The sequence below is a fragment of the Heteronotia binoei genome, chromosome 13 (assembly GCF_032191835.1).
Source record: "Heteronotia binoei isolate CCM8104 ecotype False Entrance Well chromosome 13, APGP_CSIRO_Hbin_v1, whole genome shotgun sequence".
In the NCBI taxonomy this organism is placed as follows: domain Eukaryota; kingdom Metazoa; phylum Chordata; class Lepidosauria; order Squamata; family Gekkonidae; genus Heteronotia; species Heteronotia binoei.
Window position 1 is genome coordinate 67273599 of NC_083235.1, and position 26080 is coordinate 67299678.

General features: G+C 43.3%; 1 protein-coding gene across 1 annotated transcript; it reads right to left on the bottom strand.

Moving 5' to 3' along the window:
• Positions 1-1923: 1923 nt before the first annotated feature.
• On the bottom strand, positions 1924-16454 carry SUMO2 (small ubiquitin like modifier 2). Its single transcript, XM_060251938.1, has 4 exons — positions 16158-16454; positions 13596-13727; positions 7088-7159; positions 1924-2549 (listed from the first exon to the last, which is right to left on the bottom strand). The coding sequence occupies exons 1-4, from the start codon at positions 16176-16178 to the stop codon at positions 2487-2489; spliced, it is 288 nt and encodes a 95-aa protein (XP_060107921.1). The 5' UTR covers positions 16179-16454; the 3' UTR covers positions 1924-2486.
• Between the last annotated feature and the right edge of the window lie 9626 nt (positions 16455-26080).

Below are 26080 nucleotides of genomic sequence, written 5' to 3' on the forward strand. Positions count from 1 at the left end.
ACCATATAAACTTGCTTACACTAGTGCAACAGAGGTCCATGTCGAAACAAGATTCTGCATTAATGGATTTAACAAACCCTTTGAGATTCAGACTTGATTTAGTCTTCTAAGGAACTCAGGTGACTTACAGCACCAAGATGGAGGCTCCGTGTTCACATACTAGGGAAGCTGTGGATTTCTTGATTCCATTCACAGAAAGGTTTTTTAATTTCTACAGCACGTGAAATCAAATCTCAGCACAGGAGGCTGAAGAAGGTAGAGGCAGTTAAAACTCGAACAAACTCTTCCGTCAGGGAGGGACATGGCAATGTAAATCTTGGGGTCCAAACATTATGAATTGGGTGAACCCTCCGTTTCATTCTCTCTGCTGCCTTTCCTTCTCACTTACCTCAGGCAACTCAGCAGCACAGAAAGGGTTTCACAGCAGCAGAGCAAGCAGGATCTACCTGTAGGTAAAGCAGATCTTGCTGGCTCCGAAAAGCCTTCTAGGAAATCTTTTTTGTACCATGATTCGGCATGCTTACCTTTGATTTAACAAACCCGTTGAGATTCAGACTTGATTTAGTCTTCTAATGAACTCAGGTGACTTACAGCACCAAGATGGAGGCTCCGTGTTCACATACTAGGGAAGTGCTAGTATATGCAGAGCAGGAACGACACAGTATATGTCTCAACACACATTCACTTGAGGAGCCTCATCCCAGCAAGGGAAGCATAAAGTTCTCTATTACAAGATTCAGCATACTTACCTTTGATTTAACAAACCCTTTTGAGATTCGGACTTGAAAATTAACTGAAAATGTTAATAAACATTTGTATGAAGCACCGAAGGTACCATATAAACTTGCTTACACTAGTGCAACAGAGGTCCATGTCGAAACAAGATTCTGCATTAATGGAAGATGAGGATGGAAAAATCTCTCAGCACCAATGTATTCCAGAACTTCGCACCAGGACTCACCAACGCTATGACTGAACAGTGGAAAATACATACTGCTGCTTGTATCGGGAACCGAAAAGTGACTTTGTACTTTCCCATACTTTGCAAAAGAATGGGGATGCAGACAATTTATACTCTTATCATTTATTAATGCAAGTTTTAAATAATATGCAAGATGCTTAGGAATTCTCAAAAGTGTTTGGCTTACAATTCTTACTAGGTCAACCTCCCAACCTTTATTTATTTACCTACCTTAGATTTATATCCCACCCTCTCTGTGAACACTCAGAATGGCTAACAATCAAACTTCCTACTTTCCAGAGCTACACTGAAAAGTGTAGGTACAACCCGCTCCTTTATTAAGGACATAAGAGAAGCCATGTTGGATCAGGGCAGTGGCCCACCTATTCCAGCACTCTGTGTAACAGTGGCCAAAATCCAGAGGCCATCAGGAGGTCCACCAGCAGGGCCGGAACTTCAGAACTCCTCCCACTGTTGCCCCCCAAGCACCAAGAATACCAAGCATCACTGCCCCAGACATAGTGTTATTAAGGTATTCAAGCAACAGTCTCTTGAGAACTGTAGATTTTACAGACTACTTCGTTATTTTGTGTTTATGGCATTTTAAGGATTCCAAAATAGCTGCCAAACTGTACACTAATTTAGAAGTTCATATAATCTACTTTTCTTAAATCTCAAATATTTGCATAAACAACAGAACATTTCAATCTGGTCAGTATCATTAAAACCTCTGATGTTTCTTTCTTGCAAGGGTCTTCAGCGTAAGAAAGGCTGTTCTCCAAAGAACAATGGCCAGCTTCCCTTTGTGTCACTTTCTTTTCTTTGTCTAGAAGTAGAAAGCACAGCAGTTGGCTGTTCCAATCTGCTCAAAGGTGAGCCAAGCAACTGCAGAAATTCTTCAGCCACAGCAAATGGTTCAGAGCTAAGTATTACCATGAAAAAGGAAAAAAATTAAAAACCGCTTATTTTAAACAAGAAGTTTATTTAAACAACAAGACGCTTTACTTGAAGGGAAAACTATCCAAGATCATTTTTGTTTAGAGTAATTTATCCCTACTTAAAAGACAGATTGCTCTACATGTAACAGCTACATACAAAAAAGTTATAAAATCGTCCTTGGTTGTACAACGATAAAAGAAAAACATTGAAATTATCCAATCAAATAAGGTATGCAAGGTTTTTTGTCTTTTTCCAACAATGAGAGCAAAATAACTTACTGGAATATAAAGATAAAAGTTAAAGGAGCATGCCACTAGTGGAGAAATGGGGCATTTTCACAGACCAGTTTGTTTTTACCACCCCATCTCCATACGATGTTGATCAAAACATACCATTGGCCATTTAGTTTAAAAAAGTATGTATGTCTGTGCACATACACCAATTACTTTATGTACAATAGAAGGAATAGGAAAAGAAATCAAAGAAGAGAAAAAGCTATACTGCAGTAGTCAGGATGTGGCTGAACCAAGTCTCGTTTTTCTAATTGTGAATGTGTTGTCTGTGGGAAAGGAAGTTTGGTTCTCTTTTAGTAGACTCCTCCTGTCTGCTGCTGGAACACGTCAATTGTATCTTCGTCCTCCATTTCCAACTGCATTAGAAAACACAAAAAGTCAGCTCAAAATATAAATGATGCATCCAATCCTCTTGCCCCTAAAGGAACACCAGGCCAGCAAGTTATGAGGCAGATTACCTGTGGCTGCAACAGTACAGAGTCAGAATAGTGTAGTGGTTAGAATGTCACACTGGGAGACCCAAGTTCAAATCCCCACTTTGTCATGGAAGCTTGCTGGGCGAACCTCTCCAGCCACATTCTCAACCTATCCTATCTCACAGGGTTGTTTGTGAGGACAAAATTGGGGAGAGAAGAACAATGTAAACTACTTGGGACCCTCACTAGGAAGAAAGATGGGATATAAATGAAATAAAGCCCCCATTTATGTGAACCTAATACATATTGTACAACAAACCCTTTAAAAATTTAACAGCGATAGACGAAGGGCAGTAATTGACATGCATAGGAAGAGGCAAGTTCATACACACAAAGGTCCAGAAAGTTTCTGCAAATTATATAATAATTGTATTCAGCACGGCAGATACCTCAGCACAATGCTGCTCACCAAAAGGTTAGGGAATTGGATATTGGCTGTGAGGCCTTCGCGACTTATTTCGCAGATAAAGTCTTGACTATTAGGGTTTGTAGAATCTTTCAGGATCAAGTGCCGTGTTCTACTGGAGAAAGTTTTCCTTCCAGACGTTTCGTTCTCAGCTGCGGAGAACATCCTCAGTGGCGTTGCAGCCGGAGCAGGCGCTCTGACCTTCTTGGCTGCTGTGCATTGACTGAGGCCAGCCAAGAAGGTCAGATCACCTGCTCCGGCTGCAACGCCACTGAGGATGTTCTCCGCAGCTGAGAACGAAACGTCTGGAAGGAAAACTTTCTCCAGTAGAACACGGCACTTGATCCCGAAAGATTCTACAAACCCTAATGATGTTACCAGCCGTGAAAACCTGAAATCTTTGATAAAGTCTTGACTCTCCGCCAAGATCCTCCAGCCACAATTGATATAGTACGGGAACTGGAAACCCATCATCTGTCTTCTGGCCCTGCTTTGGACCACTTCAACCGACTTTCTGCGGAAGATATGGACAGGATCTTGGCTGCAGTGAAGCCGACCACTTGCCCTTTAGAGCCATGCCCATCGTGGCTTGTAAAAGCAGCTGGTGATAGTATCCTGGGCCCTCTGGCTGATATTGTCAATCTGTCCCCATCATCAGGGATGTTCCCAACCAGGCACAAGGAGGCAGTGGTTCGTCCACTTTTTAAAAAGCCATCTTTGGACCCGATGGTCCCAGCCAATTACCGCCCAGTCTCGAATCTTCCATTTCTGGGTAAGGTAATTGAGAAAGCGGCGGCGGATCAGTTCCAAGCTATCCTGGAGGATACATCTTCCCTTGACTCATTCCAGTCCGGCTTCCACCCTGGTCGTGGGATGGAGACTGTTCTGGTCGCTCTCACAGATGACCTCAGAAGGAATTTGGATCAAGGCGGGTCAGCAGCACTGCTGTTGCTTCTAGACCTATCAGCAGCATTTGACACGGTTGATTATGATCTAATGACCCACCGCCTTGCAGACATTGGAATTCAGGGGGTTGCGTTACAGTGGTTCTCCTCCTTTCTCCGTGGTCAGGGACAAAGGGTGCCGCTTGGCAAGCAGACCTCCCTGCAGCACCCTGTTGAATGTGGTGTGCCTAAGGGAGCCATTCTCTTGCCCAGGATGTTTAACATCTATATGTGCCCAGACTGCTCGAGGTTATGGGCTGGGTTGTCACCAGTATGCAGATGACGCCCAGCTCTACCTGTTGATGGACAACCATTCAGACTCCGTCCCAGATCATCTGACCAGGGCCTCAGAAGCTGTGGCTGGATGGTTGCAGTTAAGTCGGCTGAAGCTTAATCCAGCTAAGATGGAGGTCCTGTACCTGAGCCATGGGGGGTTAGAGTCAGGCATCTGGTTCCCAACCTCTTGTGCCAGCCCAGAAGGTGAAAAGCCTGGGAATGATACTGGATGCCTCACTTTCCATGGAGGCCCAGATCACAGCAGTTGCTCGATTTGCCTTTTACTATCTTCGGTCACATTGTCAGGATATGCAAAGCCTAACAGTTTCTGTGCACATGCTGGGAAAGTGAAAGTAACTGAACTGCCAGGTAGATCATCTAAGTGACAGAAGGTGGCTGGTTGCCAGATTGCATCAGCCTGGGCAATGTCAGCATGACTCAGCAGGAAGCTGATTGGTTACCTGGCCGGATCTGATGTATAAATGCACCAAGACACTTTACTGTGTGTGGGATATGTATGGTGGAGGTGCAGCGGAGCATTCTGTCGGATTGGAGAGTGGAGGTGTAAATAAATTGTATATAGTGGTTTTAACACTACTGTGTGCAAGCCTTCATTCTTTGCGTCACTAAAACCACCCTCACTAAGCACAGGCGCATCAACACACATTAGACAACTAGCGCCCTGCCTGTCCTCCCAGGACTTAGCTACAGTAATCCATGTGATAGTCACTTCAAGGTTGGACTACTGTAACTACGCAGGTTTGCCCTTACGGCTGACCCAGAACATCCAGCTGGTGCAAAATGCAGCAGCACGGCTGGTAACTGCATTGCTTCTATGGGCAAGCATCTGGTCAGTGCTGCACCAACTGCACTGGCTACCAATAGAGTACTGGATCAGTTTCAAGGTTTTGGTCTTAACATTTAAAACCTTAACACGATCTGGGACTGACATACCTACGGGACTGCCTCTCCCCGTAAGTGCCCCAGAAATTGCTGTGTTCCACTTCGCAGCATCTTTTGACAGTCCCTGGCCCAAAGGATGTTCGACTTGCATCGACCAGGGCTTTTTCGGCCTTGGACCCAGCCTGGTGGAATCAGCCTGTGGAGATCTGGGCCCTACTTGATTTGATGCCATTTCATAGGGCCTGCAAGACGGAGCTGTTCCGCTGGGCCTTCGGTTGAGGCAGCAGACATCCTTATTTCCATCTGCTCGGTCTCCCTTGCCTGTCATGATGCTACATTATCTTACCTTAATTTATTATTTCATGGCTTATGCCATGTCCTGTAAGCCACCCTGAGCGTGCCTTGGCAGGGAGGGCGGGGTATAAATAAAAAAGTTATTATTAATTTATTATCTCTGAGCCCACTGCTGTACTGGTATATAGAATGCACCCAATGGAAACCACTGCCTGTGACACGTGTTATTTGTTTTATTGTGTTTTATGGTTTTAGCTTGCAGTTTTTAATTGTTTTAATTTTTATTTATTTATTTATTTATTTATGATTTGTATCCCGCCCTTCCCGCAAGTGGCTCAGGGCGGCTCCCAACAATTAGTCAAACATAAAGTTAAACAAATATTTGAATATATAAACAATTAAAACATTTCAAACTGTTAAAACCTTAAAACCATTAAACATTCCAAAAATATGTATAACAGGAGTCTGGCAAAGCTACATTGAGTTTCTCATCTCAGCTAGGTGTAAGCTAGCCGGAAGAGGGTCGTCTTACAGGCCCTGCGGAACTGAACAAGGTCCCGCAGGGCCTTCACCTCCTCCGGCAGCTGATTCCACCATGTAGGGGCCATAACAGAAAAGGCCCTCTCTAGTGGATTTTAAGCGGGCTTCTTTTGGCCCAGGGATAGCGAGAAGATTTTGGGTTCCCGATCTCAGTACTCTCTGGGGAACATGTGGGGAGAGACGGTCCTTCAGGTAGGCAGGTCCCAGGCCTGTTATCTGCCCCGAGCCCGCTTGCGGGAAAGGGCGGAATACAAATGAACAAAAATAAATAAATAAAAACACCTGCAGTTTTGACATTTCTGAAGTCCCCCTTTCCATTATTGGCATCAACTTAAGGAATCCCTTTATTTGCTGCTGGAAGCTATTTACACTTTGAACCACACAGCCAATGGTTAGAGTTCAAGATAGCTGGTTACAATGACATTAACTTCAGTGAATACAACTTACAATACATAGGAAGTTACCATAATCCTAATATTGTAAGTAAAATTTGGGCATACTAACAGACTCCTGTTCCTCCATTAAAGTAAAGGAAACGAACTGGCAAAATTCATGTAAAAGATGACACGCAGTTTCCATTTTGAGGTTTTCGTCTGGCAATTCAGATAAGTAGTTCAAGACTACCACAACTAGAGGTTTTCTTTTCAGAAGGTGTTATGAAACCATTGAGTTGCGGTCATGTAGCTAACAGACTGATTCAACCAATTAATGTACAAGATAAGTGATATTGGTTAAACAAAAAATAAAGAAAATTCTGCCAGACAACCTACACTAGAACGCATAATTCACAGAATATATTTCATTACTCCCCAAAAGCTGAGTAATTTGTAGCAAACATTATATTAAATGGAATCCTAACACTCTTTAACATTTATTAAAAATGAAGCATCACTCTGAACACAGAACTGATACATATTTCATTCTGAATCAGAATGTTCTAATTAGCACTGCCAATATCACAGTTAATAAGGTCATTACTATGCTATTTCTTTGTCTATCTGTAGTCCTGTTTGCACTTTTCACTCCAGTAGAAACCTTTTAGTTGCATTTTTTACCTGTGCAGGCGTGTCTGTTTCATTGATCGGCTGCCCATCAAACCGGAATCTTATCTGCCTCATTGACAAACCCTACACAAAGAATAAACAGAAAAACAATAGGACTGTCCAGTAAAGCATAACAGCTAATCACAAATCATTCAAACTTACTTTCTTAACCTTGCAGTCCACTTCTGCATTTGCAAAAAAAAAAGGAATAAAAATGTAGTGGAGGATTAAGTGTTAAATCTATCCAGCAGAGGTACTCAGCAGTGCCCCTTCCGGTAGCTTTCAGGGGTGTCCAACCCGTTTGTTATGAGGGCCAGATCTGGCCTTGTCAGGCCAGGCCATGTGTGTCATAAAATGTAATGCCAGGTTGCAGAGATATAGACTTAATAAAGCACACAGACAAACACAATTAAAGATTTTGTTTAAAAAAACTTAAAATAAAACATGCTTAAAACATTACCATTAATGCTTTCTTTGTATCTCTCCTGTGCAATCCGGGGAACTAGGCAAAGGAAAGCTCTGGCTTTTTCCTTCCTTCCCCAGGGGATCGGGGAGGGGGAGGGGAACCTCAGCCAATAGAAAGAAGAGAGGCTCAGCACAGTAGCTCTGCTGTGCAACTGAGAGAACCTGGTAAAGCAAGCTATCCTTCCCTCCTCCCCAAGGGAGGAGCCTCAGTCAATGGAGAAAACAGACGCTTTGCTCTGTAGCTCCTGTGCAATTGAGCAAGCCTGGCAAAGCAAGCTGTGATGCAGAAGGAAGCAAGGGAAGGGAAAAGGGAGCAGATGACAGCCAGATGCTCAAGGGCCCGATAGGAGCCCTCCGGAGCCTGATTTGGTCCCCATGTTTGACACCCCTGATCTAGAAGATATTAAAACAGGTACACTAAAACTAGAAGCGGTGATTGAACAGGAAAGATTTTAGCAACATAGGACAAAACACTTGGGGTGACAAGTTTTAGAAGGTAGCATCTAATAACTTTCCTAAATGCATAGGTCTTCTCCATAATCAGTACCTAAACGCTGTTTCTGCAATACTGGAGCCACTTGCTTGTTGATATCTAAGGTTTTAAGATTGTACATTTACCTTTCCCATCAGTTAAAGGAATTAGGCTTAAAAATTATCTTGGATATAATAATAATAATAAAAAAGCAGGCTTCATTTTGGTCAAAAATATTTTATTATCTAATCTGAGTTATAACAGCAGAAGGTAATGTCTGTGCTCCAAACAGGGCACTTACACTAAGTATATAAGTAGTTGTGGAACCACGCCTTTTATTATTTGCATTTTATGATGCATGCTGAAGAACACCTATTTTTTTTTTTTTTTTAAATCCTTTTGGTGTTTTTCCTGTGTGATTTATGACAAGCCACTGCCACTAAGTGAAAATGAGAGGACAATCTCAACATACGCAGACATCCCTATTTCAGAGAGAATGTACCGGCTCATGCTCCCACCTATTCTAATCATGGAAAAATAAAAGTACAATGAATCCCAGCCAAGACAACGACCAGCAAAAATTACATTCATAAAATCAGGAGAAAGTGCCTTGGCTCAGTCGGGTCTTTTTTTTACATATCGATCGTATTTCTGGGTGGAAATAAGGTATTATAGTGAAAAGATTAATTTGTTGACTTTAGGTGCATAAATACACACACAAAGCACTCTCCCTGTTATAAGGAGTCTACAATTTTTTGTTGGTGTGGGTTACATGCAACTACTTGTTGCTAATGTCATACTGAGCTTCTATGGCACTTGAACTATCTCTGTAGTGCTGAAGAAAGACCACCCCCGTCCCAAACTCCAAATATTGATGGGGGAGCTATGCTTCTAAGGCACCAGGAGCATCTTCAAAGCATAAAACAATGTATACTGGACACAATCCTCCCTATGGAATGTGCAGTGAATAAAAAGGAGCGCATCCCTGCATATGCACCTCAGGGTCATCAGCACATTCTCTTCCAGCTAAACATATGAACATATGAAGCTGCCTTCTACTGAATCAGACCCTTGGTCCATCAAAGTCAGTATTGTCTTCTCAGACTGGCAGCGGCTCTCCAGGGTCTCAAGCTGAGGTTTTTCACACCTATTTGCCTGGACCCTTTTTAGTTGGAGATGCCGGGGATTGAACCTGGGACCTTCTGCTTCCCAAGCAGATGCTCTACCACTGAGCCACCGTCCCTCCCCATGAACATATGAAGCTGCCTTCTACTGAATCAGACCCTTGGTCCATCAAAGTCAGTATTGACTTCTCAGACTGGCAGCGGCTCTCCAGGGTCTCAAGCTGAGGTTTTTCACACCTATTTGCCTGGACCCTTTTTTGGAGATGCTGGGGATTGAGCCTGGGACCTTCTGCTTACCAAGCAGATGCTCTACCACTGAGCCACCGTCCCTCCTGCATATGACGCTGCCTTCTACTGAATCAGACCCTGGGTCCATCAAAGTCAGTATTGTCTTCTCAGACTGGCAGCGGCTCTCCAGGGTCTCATGAACATATGAAGCTGCCTTATACTGAATCAGACCTGAATCAGTATTGTCTTCTCATACTGGCAGCGGCTCTCCAGGGTCTCAAGCTGAGGTTTTTCACACCTATTTGCCTGGACCCTTTTTTGGAGATGCCGGGGATTGAACCTGGGACCTTCTGCTTCCCAAGCAGATGCTCTGCCACTGAGCCACCGTCCCTCCCCGATAAAGATAATGCACAAAGAACACAGCCTGCTATTAATATGGGAGTTATTCCTACATGGTATAGCCACATTGCTCTGCAGAAGAAGGAACCAAGAGTCACAAGGAACTGAAAGTTACACATTCAGCCCTCTCAGGGTGGGGTATATCCACAGACCTTCATTACAAAGGTAAGACAGCTACCGCTGACAACTTGCAGCCAATGTAATGTTTTAACTTGGGTAAATCTAAATGAGATATCCTGATCACAGTAAGAATAACTGAGACAACAAGAGTTACTGCTGCAGACCCACTAAATGTCACAACGCCATACACATCATTTCTTGCTGGAATAGAGTCATTTTAAAACAGCCCAGCATGGAAGCATGAGCTTGTTCAGATCAATCCCTTTCCAAAGGGCATCTTCAACACATCCCAGGTACAAATGCAAGTAACTTCAACAGCATTCCTTTTGAATAATCCTTAACTCTCTACAGATTTTTGTTATGGTTAATTCAAATCCAGAAATGAAGAAAATGTATATCATGAAGTGTTCAGTGTTACAGAATGAATATGAAGCCACACTGTCTAAATCAGGGGTGTCAAACTCATTTGTTGTGAGGGCCGGATCTGACATAAATGAGACCTTGTTGGGCCGGGCCATGTGTGTACCTATTTAAGATCAGGTAGCAGAGAGATAAATTTTATAAAGAACACAGACAAGCACGGATATAATATTTTTAAAAAACTTAAAACATGCTTAAAGCATTGGCATTTATTGCTTTTAAAGATGCTTTCTTTGTATTTCTCCTACAGGATCTAGGAAACTGGGAAAAGGAAGCGCTTTCCTTCCTTCCCTAGGGGTGGGAAGAGCCTCAGCCAATAGAAGGAAGAGAAGCTTGGCTCAGTAGCTCTGCTGTGCAATTGACAGAGCCTGGCAAAGCAAGTTATTCCTCTCCAAGGGAGGAGCCTCAGCCAACGGAGAAAGTAGAGGTTTTGCTCTGTAGCTCCTGTGCAATTGAGCAAGCCTTGCAAAGCAAGCTGTTTTGCAGAAGGAAGCAATATATGGGGAGAAAGAAGCAGATGACAGCCAGTTGCTCGGGGGCCTGATGGGAACCCTCCGGGGGCCTGACTTGGCCCCCAAACAGCATGTTTGACACTCCGGTCTAAATGTTATACAACAAAGTTGAAGTCCAGTAGCACCTTTAAAATCAATAAAGTTTTATTCAGAATGTAAGCTTTCATGTGCATGCACACTTCATTAAACAATGAAATGGGGTAAAGTGAGCAGAGATACATATAGCTGGTGGGCGGTGATTAAGCATGCAAAATAGTACCAAGTCATAATTTATGCCAAAATAGTATAATTAACAACTTGAAAGAACAACCAGTTTGGTTTAGATACCATTTGTTGTGTTGGACAACAGCAAAGGCAATAAACATGTCAGAATTGAAGAGTGATGGTGGGAGTATAACAGGCAATAAATGCACAATCTGTTAATTGTTCTATTGCTCCTCAAGGCTGAGTTAAACTGAGACGATGTTTTTCTCAAAAATGTAACTGTTCACCTAATTTACTTTTTAACATGTAGCATGCATGATAAACATCATTCCAGTTTGCCAATACAAAAAAGAATACATTAGAATACAGTGAAAGATTTAGTAGTTTTAACTGGGGTGAATCTAAGGTTTAGCATGTGTAATGAGATAAATAACCAATATCCCTTATTTAAATTTTGTCAGTACAAAAACCATTATTGATACACTATTCTAAATATAAATGAAAGACATTGGAATACTGTGGATTTATAGCTCTGCTTGGTGAGAATGTGTTTAATATATGTAATGAGATTTAAAAAAACCAATATCCCTGTTCAGTCCTGGGGAGGTGTTTGTACCAAGTTTCATAATAATTTGTAATTCAGCAATTTCCCTCTCCATTCTGTTCTTGAAGTTCCTTTGCAGTAAAACAGCTACTATGAGGTCAGCCATTGAATGTTCTGGAAGATTAAAGTGTTCGCCTACAGGTTTCTCAGTTTTGTAATTCCTGATGTCAGATTTGTGTCCACTTATCCTTTGGCATAGGGTTTGTCCTGTTTGCCCTATGTAGAGCTCAAGGGCATTGTTGGCATTTAATGGCATATATAATGTTGGAAGATGAACAAGTGAATGAGCCTGAGATGGTGTAGATAATGCTGGGTGCAGTGTTGTGTTGTCTGGGTGTATGTGGCAGCAAAGTTCACACTTGGGTTTAAATTAGCTTTTTAATGAACAGCTGAAGTACAATTTTACAACGAAGAAAATCCGCCATTAGCACTAACTAGAATAGCGTCAATGATAATATTATAGTTTGTTTTAATTAATGTTCTACTGGTTTTTAAGGTTAAGTTAATGCTTAATTTAATGTTCTTAATGTAATGGTTTTAATTAATGCACCATTGGTTACTATGTTGTTTATTAATGTTTTATTTATTAATGTACTATTGGTCACTGTGTTGTTAGCCGCCCTGAGCCTGCTTCGGTGGGGGAGGGCGGGGTACAAATAAAATTTATTATTATTATTATTGCAAGCTCTGGTACCAGTGTCCATTCTCAAATGAGATGTTGTATTGTTGTGGGTAAGACATTGTTTCAGATTAGGGGGCTGTCTGTGTGCAAGAAAAGGTTTGCCCCCCCAGTACTTTTGAAAGAGAGCTGTCACTGCCCAATAGAGGATGTAAGTCGTTGATGATACGCTGAACTGTTTTCAGTTGAGAGTTGTGTGTGACCCCTAGTGGTGTTCTGTTATTATCTTTTTTGGGTCTGTCCTGTAACAGGTTTTCTCTGGGTATCACTCTGACTTTATAAATCTGTTTCCTGACTTCATCAGGTGGGTACTTTAGTTCCAAAAAGGTTTGCTGTAGATCCCTGACGCATTTATTGCCTGTGACACTCTCACCATCACTCTTCAATTCTGACATGTTTATTGACTTTGCTGTTGCCCAACACAACAAACAGTATCTAAACCAAACTAGTTGTACTTTCAATTTGTTAATTGTACTATTTTGGCATAGATTCTTGGGTACTATTTTGCATGCTTGCTTGATCACTGCCCACCAGCTATATGTAACTCTGCTCACTGTACCCCATTTTATTGTCTGATGAAGCATGCAGCACACGAAAGCATACATTCCGAATAGAACTTTGTTGGTCTTAAAGATGCCACTGGACTCCAACTTTGTTCTGCTGCTTCAGACCAACACGGCTACCCACTTGTATCTATCTAAATTTCATACAGCCCACCATAATATTGCTTATGTGGTTCTGAAGAAAAGTTGTTTTAGAAAAATGTATTTTAAGCAGTCCAATGGCAGTAATTTGCTACTTAAAAGTTTTCTTTTAGATACAAGTGTAGATGTCTAAGCGTCTACAAAAGACATAATTGCTTGCATACATTTCTCACTGTCATGGGGATATTGCTTCATTGTCTTAAAACCAAACGTGTTCAATTTTCAACACAGTTCACTGTCACTATCTTAATTTGTTATCACAAAATAATTAGAATCCAGGAGCAAATACCAGAGGAGTTATGGTTGCTGTTAGCAGCATTTGACATCCAGCCAGGCTTTCTGCTGTAGGCTTACATCCTCAAAGAACAGTGTAAAATGCATCTTTTAACAGGAGGACCTGGGGTAGAAGGCTATAAAGAGATAATACATTTTTGGTTTTGCAAATATGCTGTCTTTTTCTTAGGAAAGCAGAAAAAAGTATAACTGGCTACCCATGTTAAACATTAAGCATCACAGGATCAATGCTTTACTGTTCTTTCAATGGCACAAAAGCACTTCGTATTTTTGAGCATTTATGTAGCCACCTCACCTGTCGTTCGCAGTAAGCTTTCATTAGTTTGCTAAGTGGTGTATGCCTTTTAATCTTAAACTGCACCACAGATCCATCCTGCCCTGCAACCTTCAGATTAATGTGGTCATTATTTTCAGTCTTCACTCCTTCCTGTAAAATGGGAAAAGATGATTTTAAAGACAGATTATTCCACCTAAGAAATATCTTCACATTCAGCTTGGGCACCACATGTATCAGTCCCGAAGAAACAGAAAGTACAGTTCAGCCTCCCAAGACATCATGCAAGACTTACAAACTTGTCAATGAAGTTCTAGAGAGCTACTATCAAGTAAAAGTGTGCCAAAAACACATGACTAACAATGCAGTTCTAATGGTCTTAAACGGGAGTAACTCTTCTTAGGATTGTGCTGTATATTAATTAAACCATTGCAATAACTTCCATGTTTGAACAGAAAATACCAGATCATTTAATTTTCCTACCATATAATATTCACAACAAACACTTTCCTGCGGTGAAAGATGGCTACCTTCATTTGATTACCCAGTGCAACTGACTAAATGATGATGAACATTTCAAAGAAATAATGGTCCTTTATTTTCATAAGAGAAAAAAAAATGAGTTTTTAAAGGGTTAAGGTGCAGCTGTGAACTGCACAAGTAATTTTATTCTTGCATAGAAAACTACATCTATTTTTGGAGCTTTAGCTTCAAACATGCTAGTTACTATCTCTCTTCCTTTATTTGAGCTAGATGAAGATTATACACAACCCTGAAACACCTATTCTCAAATGGGCAGGAAAGAGAAACCACCACCACCCTCCATTTGTGTATAAAAAAAGAAATCCAACATATTTTTTACACCTCCTCCCTCATCTCCCCAAATGATATGGAAGGTAATGCTAACTAACCACTAACTAGGATGTTTATTTTAGCAGCCTATGCCAATAAAGCAGATTTGAGATAACTTCTGATTTCTTATTTATTTTTTAAATGCTTCAGATTTCACTTTGTTTTTAAAAGGTCTGTTCAAACTAGTTCATTTGAGACTTGCAACCCTCAAGAAACAACCCTTGGGGTTTTCCTGTCAGCAAACTTAGTAAATAGTCTAAAGTAACCCTACTAGATCAATGGACCTGCAAGCCTGCACGATTCTTTCCAACGCGTCTATAGTTTGCAACACTAACACAATCAATTCATTTATCCCTCTCCCCAGAATACGGAGAGCCTGGGGTGGGTAGGAGAAATATACGGCGCCCTAGGTCAAAAGACAGTATTTCATCCCTTATTACAGGCAGCCACTCGCGGAAGGCTTTGCACCGCCATAAAAAATACATAGCTTGCAATCGTTCCTACTAAATCCGTGGTTCGGAAAACTCTTCCTTACGCCTCCTTCCAGGAAATCTCTCCCCAGAATCCGCACTATCGGAAGCACCCACCACGCCACCCTGTTCTCTTCCCCCCTCTGCCCCACAGGGGCGCGCGCAAACTTCCTAAATCCCAACCCCCTCCCGAAGCCCAGCAGCCTCGAGCCGGGAGGGCCCTTTCGCGCAGACGCCTGGAGATAGAAGCAGGCGCAGCAAAGGATTTGGCGCCTCCGAAGCCGCGTTTAAAACGAGGCGCGGAAGGGAGAGGGGCAGCCAAGCCAGCCCGCAGCAACATCCCCAGGGCCGGCCGGGGGGGGGTTAGCTGCCGAGAGCATCACAGGGTTGCCAATCCCCAGGTGGGGGCAGGGGATCCCCCGGTTTGGAAGCCCTCCCCCTGCTTCAGGGTCGTCAGAAAGCGGGGGGGAGGGGAGGGGAATGTCTGCTGGGAACTCTGTTATTCCCTATGGAGAGCTATTCCCATAGGAAATAATGGAGAATGGATCCGCGAGTATCTGGGGCTCTGCGGGTGCTGTTTTTCGAAGTAGAGGCCCCAAATTTTCAGTATAGCATCTAGAACCTCTCTCCAAAATATCCCCCAAGTTTCAAAACGATTGGACCAGGGGGTCCAATTCTATGAGCCCCCAAAGAAGGTGCCCCTATCCTTCATTACTTCCTATGGAAGGAAGGCATCGAAAAGGTGCGCCGTGCCTTTCAATGTGATGGCCAGAGCTCCCTTTGGGGTTCAATCGTGCTTGTCACACCCTTGCTCCTGGCTCCGCCCCCAAAGCCTCCTGGCTCCACCCCCAAAGCCTCCTGGCTCCACCCCCAAAGCCCCCAGCTATTTCTTGCATCGGACTTGGCAACCCTGGAGCCTCAGCATCCGGAGAGGGATGGGAAGGGCGCAGAAACGCCCCCGCCCCGCAAGCGGCACAGGAGGGACCAGCGCCCGCCGCGCGTGTGTGTTTGTGCGGCCAGGAGGCAGGGCCCCGAAGGCTCCCTTGCGAGGGCGAGACGGATTCCCTCCCGCAGGGCAAAGGGGCGGCCTGCGGGGCTCCCTCCTCTCCTCTCCTCTCCGGCCTGCCCGCCACAAGAGCCCAGGGGGAGGGGAGGGGAGGGAGGAAAATGGCGCGCAAGAGCCGGCGCGGTGGAGCCAGCGCTGCGCTCCGTCCTGCACCCCCCGCTCCCGCTCCATCCCCGCGGCCCTCCCCGCGCTCACCTTGGGCTTCTCATCGGCCATGGCAGTCGGCGAATGGGGTCCGCTCCGAACACCTCACGGTCGCGGCGGGGAGAGAAGAAAGATGCAAAGGGCGATCGCGGCCGGCCGAAGCAGAAAGACTGGGGGGGAGGGGGCGAGTGAGCGCGCACGCACAGCCGCGGGGCCGCGCCTCGGCCTGCGTGCGCGCGCACGCGGCGCTTCCCCCTCCCCCCCTCAGCCGCATCCTCATTGGGCCGCGGCCTGCGAGAACGCGCAGCGCCGTTACATAACCCGAAGGAGAATGGCGGAAGAGGGGGGGGGAGGCTTGCGTGTGCGTGCGCGCGCACAGGGAGCCGTCCGCGCCCCTGCCCGACGTGCGCGCGCCCTCCATTGGGCGCAGCGAGCCCTGCTCTTTCTCGTGGAGAGGGTATTGTCTTTTCAAAATGGCCGCCAGGCCTGTAAGTCTGCTGAAGGTTCCCTGCTTAGCAAATTGGCCCAGTCAAGTTTTTTTTTTTTTTAAATTTAGTATTAACATATACTTTCCCTTGACTTAATATACAGCATGTCTCATCTTTTTAATTGCATAGACAATTTTCATTTATTTAGAAGCCCATCCATATTGCCCCTTTCTGCTTGTGTATACTGTGCTCTTGGTGTGTCCACATTATCTAGTTCTCTCCTTTTTTCACTGGATAAGAACTACAGTTACTTATTAATACAGCTCAGATTTGTTTGTAACTCATTGAACTTAGTGGCATTCCTTAACAAAATAAAGAGCTCTCTTATTCAGGTGGGTAGTGGGAGGGGTCATTTTATAGAAAAAGCTTTCCAGGAACTTATTAGCATAACTTATTTGTATATGCCACACCCCTGACATCACCAGAAGTGTGTCAGAAGGCAACACCCACCACTCAGGCTCCACCCCAAAATCTCCAGGTATTTCCCAATTCAGAGCTGGCAATCTGGAAAAAAAATTGCCTGAGCTACAGAAAGCATCTCACTCTTCAAAGTCCCTAATATCTCAGCACCGTGAAAAAGCAGTGTGCGTCAGACAGAAAACAGCAAGAAAAGACTTCCATCAAAACTACATCCCACAGCAAAAATCCAACTTTCACTTTCTTGAAGTTTTTGAACCGTGTCTGTTCCCGAGATCCTGTTTGGACATACAAGATCCAGAAGCACAGTCACTGGAAAAGCAAAAGCAGCTCACCAGTCATAAACAGCCTGGGTCCCATTGTATTCATTCAATAGCCATCCCTACAAACTTTCACAGAGAGATGCATTTGACAAGCAATAGCTCCCTCATTTTTGAGACAAATAGAACAGGGGAGGGAGAGAAACAGATGTAAGGAAAGAATGAAAGATGATCACAGATTTATACCCTGCCCTTCTCTCTGAATCAGTGTCTCAGAGCGGCTTACAATCTCCTTTATCTCCTTCCCCCACAACAGACACCCTGTGAGGTGGTTGGGGCTGAGAGAGCTCTGACAGAAACTGCCTTTTCAACAACAACTCTTGTGAGAGCTATGGCTGACCCAAGGCCATTCCAGCAGCTGCAAGTGGAGTGGGGAATCAAACCTGGTTCTCTCAGATAAGAGCCCACGCACTTAACCGCTACACCAAACTGGTGGGAGGTGGGAATAGAGAGAGAGAGAATAGGTGGAGGAAGGAAGGAGAGACTTGAGGCAGCTTGTAGGGAGGGAGGACTTGGACACCACTGGCTCTTTGCCTCACGTGGGTGGGGGAGATTCCCCTTGAGAAGACAACAGATTATGTCAGCCAGAGAGCATGTATGGCCTGTCAAGTTACTTTTGAGGGAGGGAAAGATGGGGAACAGAAGGCAGGGGGAGAAAGAGAAAGGAAGGAGAGGTGAGGAGGGGTGAGAGAGGCTTCTCATTCTGCACTTCACACTTTTGTGACCCACATCCCAGGGAGATTACCTGGCTGTTAAGTTTGCAACAGCTCTTGAAAATAACCCTTTTCTGGAGAATCTTTTAGGAGTCCAGAAACTCAAGGTTGGTTCTCTGATTGGTACTTGCCACTTCTTTCTGGTTTACACCATTTTTTTTCATGGTTAATTTTATTTTGCACTAATTTGATTTGGTCCAGTAAAAGGCCTTACATTGATTTTGTTCTTGTTTCTGTAATTTTATTTTGCCATTATCAAGACTGGGCTTCCTTAGTCTGCCTTTTTCTCCTACAGGTTTCCCTCCCCTCCCCGCTCCTTTTGCTTCTGCATTACAATTTCACATAGCTTCAGCAGCTGTTTTGTAAGCTCTGGGTACTCTATGATGGACAGAAGGGCACTATATGCCCTTCCCATAATCTCTTGGACAGACAGGGCAGCCCAATTCTCCTCTAGGGAACTGAACTGAGTTGTGGGGAAATCTCCAGGAAAGACCTGGAGACTGCCTCCTTTAGGGAGGGAGACCTATTTCTTGAAAAGAAAGGGCAGCCCACTTCCTCCCAAAAGGGGGGTGGGGAGTCCCCTGTCCTCTCCTTTGGTGGAGGAGGAGAGTGCACCTTCTTTGCAAGGCAAGCCCCAGGTTTCTTGCTCTGCCCTGCCTCAGTGCACTTCCTTTGAGAGAACAACCCACTTCGCATCCCAAAGCGAGGGCACAAAGGCAGAGCAGAGCAAGAAACCTGGGGCCTGCCTTGAAATGTAAGTACAGGGCGCCCCCCCCTCCCCCACATCACCTAGGGTTGCCAAGTCCAATTTAAGAAATACCTGGGGACTTTGGGGGTGGAGCCAGGAGACATTAGGGGTGGAGCCAAGATCAAGGCTGTGACAAGCATAATTGAACTCCAAAGGGAGTTCTGGCCATCACATTTAAAGGGACGGCACACCTTTTCAATGCCTTCCTTCCATAGGAAATAATGAAGGATAGGGGCACCTTCTTTGGGGGCTCATAGAATTGGACCCCCTGGTCCAATCGTTTTGAAACTTGGGGGAGAGGCACTAGATGCTATACTGAAAATTTGGTGCCTCTACCTCAAAAAAAAAGCCCCCCCAGAGCCCCAGATACCCGCAGATCAATTCTCCATTATTTTCTATGGGAATAAATCTCCATAGGGAATAAGAGTTCCCAACAGACATTCCCCCCCCCCGCTTTCTGACGACCCTGAAGCGGGGGGAGGGCCTCCAAACCGGGGGATCCCCTGCCCCCACCTGGGGATTGGCAACCCTATCACCACCCCTGCCAATGCTTGCTGTTTCAGTGAAGGAGCCCTTCCCTCCCAAGGCCAGTGCACTGAGGCCGAGCAAAACAAGTGAGCCTGGGCCTTGCCTTGCAATGCAGGTGAAGCCCTCTCTCCCCCATCCAAAGATGTCCAGGAACCCTCCCCCCCACAATTTACTGAGCAATAGCCAGTCCAGTCAGGTTGCCAGGCAGGCAGAAACTCCAAGCGTGGACTCAGCCTCTGCCCTTATAGGGCTGTGGGGGTGGGGCCAGATTGCAAATGAGCTAGCTCAAGGGTGTCAAACATGTGACTCGGAGGCCAAATAAGGTTCCCAGAGGGCTTCTATCAGGCCCCAAGCAACTGGCTGTCATCTGCTTCCTTCTCCCACTCTCTGGCTGCCTTCTACATCACAGCTTGCTTTGCAAGGCTTGCTCAACTGCACAGGAGCTACAGAGCAAAGCCTCTGTTTTCTCCATTGTCTGAGACCCCTCCCTTGGAGAGGAAGGGGTGGATAGCTTGCTTTGCCAGGCTCTCTCAATCGCACAGCAGAGCTATGGAACCAAGTCTCTCTTCCTTCTATTGGCTGAGGCTCCTCCCCCTCCTTATCCCTTGGGGAAAGATGGAAAGAGCCACAGCTTCCTTTGCCCAGTTCCCTGGATCCCATGGGAGCAATACAAAGAAAGCGCCTTTAAGGCCAATAAGTGCTAAAGTTTTAAGCATGTTTAAGGTTGTTTTTTAAAAAAATTAAAAAATCCGTAATTGTGTTTGCCTGTGCCTTTTATAAAGTTTATATTTTTGCTACCTAATCTTAAATAGGTACACACATGGCCCAGCCCGACAAGGTCTCATTTATGTCAGGCCCTCATAACAAATGAGTTCAACATCCCTGAGCTAGCTGATACTGTAGCCTGTGAAGCTCCAGCAGGCTGCAACAGCACAGCTGGAGAGACAGACTCAGAGAACTTCACCATTTGCATGGCCTTATAAGGTAACAAATAAATAAATAAATTGTATCTTATCTCCCAGAACATTGTACCTGTGCGTTCCCCCTGGAAATGAGCCCTGGGTAGTGGTGTTGGTCTGAAGCTGCGGAACAAACTTTGAGTCCCCAAATAAAACTTGGTCTTAAAAGTGCCACTGGACTCAAACGTTGTTTCTTTTATCTCTTAAGTACTTCTGAATTGCCCTTGACTTTTCCTCCTGCTTACTGTTGTTGAAACCCCAGTTGTGTTCGTCATCATCTGATCTTGGTCACTGGAGAAAAAAATAAAATGATGTGGAAACTAAGATGTTCCTTATGAATTAAGAGTTATCTCTGCCCGTAATGGATCAGATTTAGATGAGAAAATGGAAGTGAATGTGAAGGTAAATAATTGGAATTATTGTTCAAAATCTAATCCTTTGTTAACAGAAAAACATTGCTGAAACCGAAGAATATACCCTTACTTATTCCTTCAAGAGACTGAATGAAAGTAAAATCCCATATATAATTTCTGAACTTTTATTCAGCACCATTTATTGTTTTTCACAGGTTGGTTTTTTAAAAGCAGGAACGCAGTTTCGGCTGGCTTTGTGTCGGTGTGTGTGGCCTGATATGCAAATGAGTTCCTGGTGTGCTTCTCCCACAAAAAGCCCCGTGTGGAAAAATGGTGGTGTCAGGAGGTGTGGCCTAAAATGCAAATGAGTTCCTGCTGGACTTTTCTACAAAAAAGCCCTGGTTTTTCAGCACCATTTATTGCTTCTTGTTTTATTGAATTGTTTTGGAATTCTTGTAATCTAGTTTTTGAATTGCCTGTAATGTCTTAGTGTTTCCTTTACATTGTAATCCAATTTTATGGCTGTTTTATGATATTCCTGTTGCATTATGAATTTTTATAATCTGTCTTGAATCTCAGCAAACGTAAATTAATAAATAAAACTGTAACACATGAGATAGTCATACCTACCTATTAGTTAAATACTACAAAAATACTTGATTTCGTCAGATTTTTGGAGCTGGGAATTCCAACTCTGCCAGTATAAACTGAGTATTTTAAGGCTCACTTTGGTGCAGAGTGTTAAAGCTGCAGTACTGCAGTCCTAAGCTCTGCTCACAACCTGAGTTTGATCCTCAGCGGAAGCTGGATTATCAGGTAGCCAGCTCGAGGTTGACTCAGCTTTTCATCCTTCCGAGGATAGGTAAAATGAGTACCCAGCTTGCTGGGGGGGAAAGTGTAGATGACTGGGGAAGGCAATGGCAAACCACCCTGTAAAAAGTCTGCCTTGAAAACGTTGTGAAAGCAACGTCACCCCAGAGTCGGAAACGACTGGTGCTTGCACAGGAGACCTTTCCTTCCTTGGATGTTTGAAACGCTAAAGTGTGTGCTGTGATAAAGTCCATTGTTTTTTTTAAAGTAAAAAAAAATATTTCTCATTAAATATCTACAAAAGATAAACCAAGCACTGATACACAGTTATAACACAACTCTTGGCATTACATTACAATAGTTGACATTGGTTACTATTCTACTATATTTTAAATGAAGTACCACATGATCTACATCTGTTTTCATAATTTTATTAGTAAAAGGAGAACTTAATGTACTTTTTTGGAACCTTACAAAGGACATCATCGTTACAACTGATATATTCAAAGAAGGAATACCATCTTTCCATAAACTCATTCTTCCTTATTGGAACCTCTGTTACATATATGAGTAGCTAATTTGGCTATAGCTGCTATTTCCCATACTTTTTCACACCATTGTTGTGTTGTAGGCACCGTGCTTTGTTTCCAGTGTCTTACTACTTTTGTGGCTAGTAGCAAAAAACGGGGCTAATTCTTTCTTAAATTGTGTAAGCTTTAGACTTGGCCAGTGGTTAAGAAGAATTGATTCTGGAGTAAAGGGAAGAGTAATTCAAAATATTGTTAGCAATGTGAATAATATCGTTCCAGAATGTCAGAATCTAAGGGCAATCCCATCAGCAATGTTGGGATGTTGTATGTGCGCATCTGAGAACATCCCTTCCAACAACAATTAGGATTTGATTTTGTTTTGGCTAGATATAATTTTTGTGATGTCAAGTACCATCGGGAACATATGAAGCTGCCTTATACTGAATCAGACCCTCGGTCCATCAAAGTCAGTATTGTCTTCTCAGACTGGCAGCGGCTCTCCAGGGTCTCAATCTGAGGTTTTTCACACCTATTTGCCTGGACCCTTTTTTGGAGATGCCAGGGATTGAACCTGGGACCTTCTGCTTCCCAAGCAGATGCTCTACCACTGAGCCACCGTCTCTCCCCATGAACATATGAAGCTGCCTTATACTAAATCAGACCCTCGGTCCATCAGAGTCAGTATTGTCTTCTCAGACTGGCAGCGGCTCTCCAGGGTCTCAAGCTGAGGTTTTTCACACCTATTTGCCTGGACCCTTTTTAGTGGGAGATGCCGGGGATTGAACCTGGGACCTTCTGCTTACCAAGCAGATGCTCTACCACTGAGCCACTGTCCCTCCCCAATCTTGTAGTTTTGCAATTTAATATTTAAAGAGTGAGATTTATACAGTGAAGAGGACCATACTAAGTTCCACTGATCCAGATTTAGAATTTTTCCAATATCTTTGTGCCATGCTTTTTTGCTGTGCAAAAATATCTTTCCAAGTTTTTAGGTTAAGCAGATTGTAAATAATTGTTACAGCTCCTCTTAATTTCAGTGCATTCTTTCATCATAACTTCCCAAAAGCTTTCAGTGGGTGATTTATTTGCGTTAGAATACTAGAGCTATGGATTGCAAAGTATATCAGGTAGTACATAATCCAAGGAATCTGAATGGAATATTTAAATTTAAATTCAAGCTGGGCTCTAGAAAGTACAGTTATTAGAAATAATGTCGCCCAGTTTATATATGCCAGCTTTTCTCAATGACTGAAAACGTTCATGTCGCTTCCTGGTGGGAACCAACGTTGACACAGGAAGCTAGCTTCAGGAGAAGTTCCTGGTGCCAAAATATGTCTATCCCATAGACATAGAATAAAATTCAAAAAGGGGTTGGTGGCTGGGTTAAAGCAGTGGCCCTCAACCTTTCTGGCAACAGGGACCAGTTTTGTGGGCGACAATTTTTCCACAGACTGATGGGGCTGGGGGTGATGGGGTTTTTGCTGCCCCAGGCTGCCCCCATGCCCACACCCCATCCCTGCCCCCCATGGGGGGTCTTTAAATGAGGGGTAGGCGAAGGTCACTGCCGCACTGCCCCTTCTGCCGACCTGGGCAAATGAAAGAGGTGGTGCTTCGGAGTAAGGTTGCACTGCCTCTTTCATCCGCCTGGGACCTAGGCGGGTGAAAGGGGTGGTGCTGTGCCTCTGCCTCACTCCGTGGCCCGGTTGCTAACAGGCCACGGACTGGTACCGGTCCGTGGCCCTGGGGTTGGGGACCCCTGGGTTAAAGCATCCATTACCATGTTTGTTTCATATGGCTTCCTGCAGTAGGTCATTGTTTAAGTAGGAAGCTTCAATTTTAACCCAGGCTTTTTTCACTTGCGGTTTGGCATATAAAACAATAGATCTCAAATTAGCAGCTATGTAGTATTTTTTTAGATGTGGGGCGCCCAGCCCACCCATTTTTTTAAAACTTGATTTTTTTTATTTTCAAATATCATCATACATAAAAAGCAAAATACAAAATACTTAATATTTAAATGAGGGAAATTAAAAAGAAAAACAAGCTATAATGACACAATTTAAAAATACCACGTTTTTATAAAAAACATAACATTCAGCCTAACGTAGAAGTTCGAAGTTTCTGGCAACAGGGACCATATAGAGACTCTGTCAAATGCTTATTAATATAGAATGAAGTTCAGGGTTTTTTTGGCATCTTACACTTCTTTGTTGAGTTATTATTAACAAATTCAAGAAAAGCGTACCATTTTTCAATAATTTTTTTCCCTGCCTTAGGACTGTCACTGAGAATAAGCTGGGAAGCTATTTTGTCTTGCTCGACAATGTCCCATACCGTTTGGAACCATAGGGTTATGGATGGAATTCTAGCAACTTTCCAAAATTTTGCCAATAGAATTTCCCCCGCCAAAAGCAGTAGGGAAATAAGTTCAGCTTTTAAAGGAGAAAAGTTATTGCTTGGCCAAAAATTAAGAAGAATAGATTCAGGAGTGCGAAGAATGGTTTCATTGACAATGGCTTCCATTTTGTTTATTGATGTATTCCAAAATGTCTGAATTTTTTGGCAAGTCCACCAACAAGGCATGAAGGATCTTGTTTCACCACATCCTTTCCGGCAGAGGGGATTGGAACTCTGTGTTGCATGACTTAAAGAAAGCGAAGTTAGGTACCAGTGAGAAAATAATTTGTATTGCTGCAATTTAAAAATAGTAGATTTAGACTTACAGAGTGGCGAGGTCAAAATTGTAGCCCACTGCTCATCTGAGAACTGAATAGTACAATCTTTGCGCCATGCATTTTCTTGTGATGTGAAAAATGACCAATTTTTCTGGTTTAATAATAAATATAATTTCGAAATTACTCCTCTCATGTTCATGTTTTCTTTCTGTATGAGTTTCTCAAATGCATTTAGCTGATTTGTTGTCTGCATAACCGGGAGTACTTTATTTAATACATCATGTAGTTGATGATATTCATACCATGGGATATTAATTTTAAATTTAGATTCCAGCTGGCTGCGAGTACACAATTGGTTTTTTAAACTGACATCTGAAATCCTGAGAATTTTCTGTTGCCTTCAGATCTTAAAATTTACTATTGAAAGTCCTGGAGGAAACCAGGGTTGACCTAAAAAAGCCATTACTGGTGTAGAAGGTTGAACGACAGAAGACCTGTACTTGTCCCAAATCTCCAGAGTGAAACGTAAATTTGAATTAGTCAGTATGACTTTTTTCCTATCTGCTTTAGTATTCCATAAGAATTCATTAAGACAAATAGGAAAAATACATGTTGATTCAATCTGAACCCAAATCCTTTCTGGCATATAACAGAACATTTCGACGTTGGGCCGCCACATAATATTTGCCTAAGATTGGTGCACCCAACCCGCCCTGAGATGCTGGCTTGGAAAGTAAGTGAAAGGAGATCCTTGGGTTTTTTATTATTTCATAAAAACTATGACAAAACACTTTTGCCTTCATGTCATAACACGGTATCAGTATGGGAAGGTTTTGAAATAAAAAAAGAAATTTAGGTAGAACAAATGTTTTTAGCAAATCAGTTTTTTCCCAAAAGGTTAAGATTAAGTTTAGACCATATAGTTAGATTAGTTTTAGTTGCCATGAAAAGTGGTTTATAATTTGATTCAAATAATGTTGTTAGTATCAGAGGGATGGGAACACCCAAGAGTCGCCACGATTTAGTGACCCATTTAAAAGGAAAGGAATGTGAGATTTGTTGGTAGACATCTGGAGGAACAGTTATTGGAAAAATTTCCGATTTGGACATTTTTATTGTGAATCCTGAGTATTTGCAAAATGTGGTTATAGAGTTCATTAGCTTAGCTAGAGATTGAAGGGGTTTACTTAAATAAAAAAACGTGTCATCCGCAAAAAGGCAGATCTTATGAGAACTACATTTACCATTATACCTCTTTCATGGTTTCACTGTTGCAGGATTTTCTTATTGCTGATAGTTGCATATTTATTTTCTAATAGCTTTAATAGAAGTTAACAGCTCTTGTCTAATTTTGTCTCTGCTTTTCTTGTAGGAGGATGCCAGAGATATAATACAACCTCTGACAACTGCTTTGAAGGCATCCCAGACTACCC

Excerpts from the sequence above, each read along its gene's own strand:
- SUMO2 (XM_060251938.1), bottom strand. The coding sequence starts at position 16,178 with ATGGCCGATGAGAAGCCCAAG. Across the intron at positions 13,728-16,157 it reads TGGCCGATGAGAAGCCCAAG|GAAGGAGTGAAGACTGAAAA; the intron begins GTGAGCGCGGGG and ends CCCATTTTACAG. Across the intron at positions 7,160-13,595 it reads AAGCTTACTGCGAACGACAG|GGTTTGTCAATGAGGCAGAT; the intron begins GTGAGGTGGCTA and ends TTCTTTGTGTAG.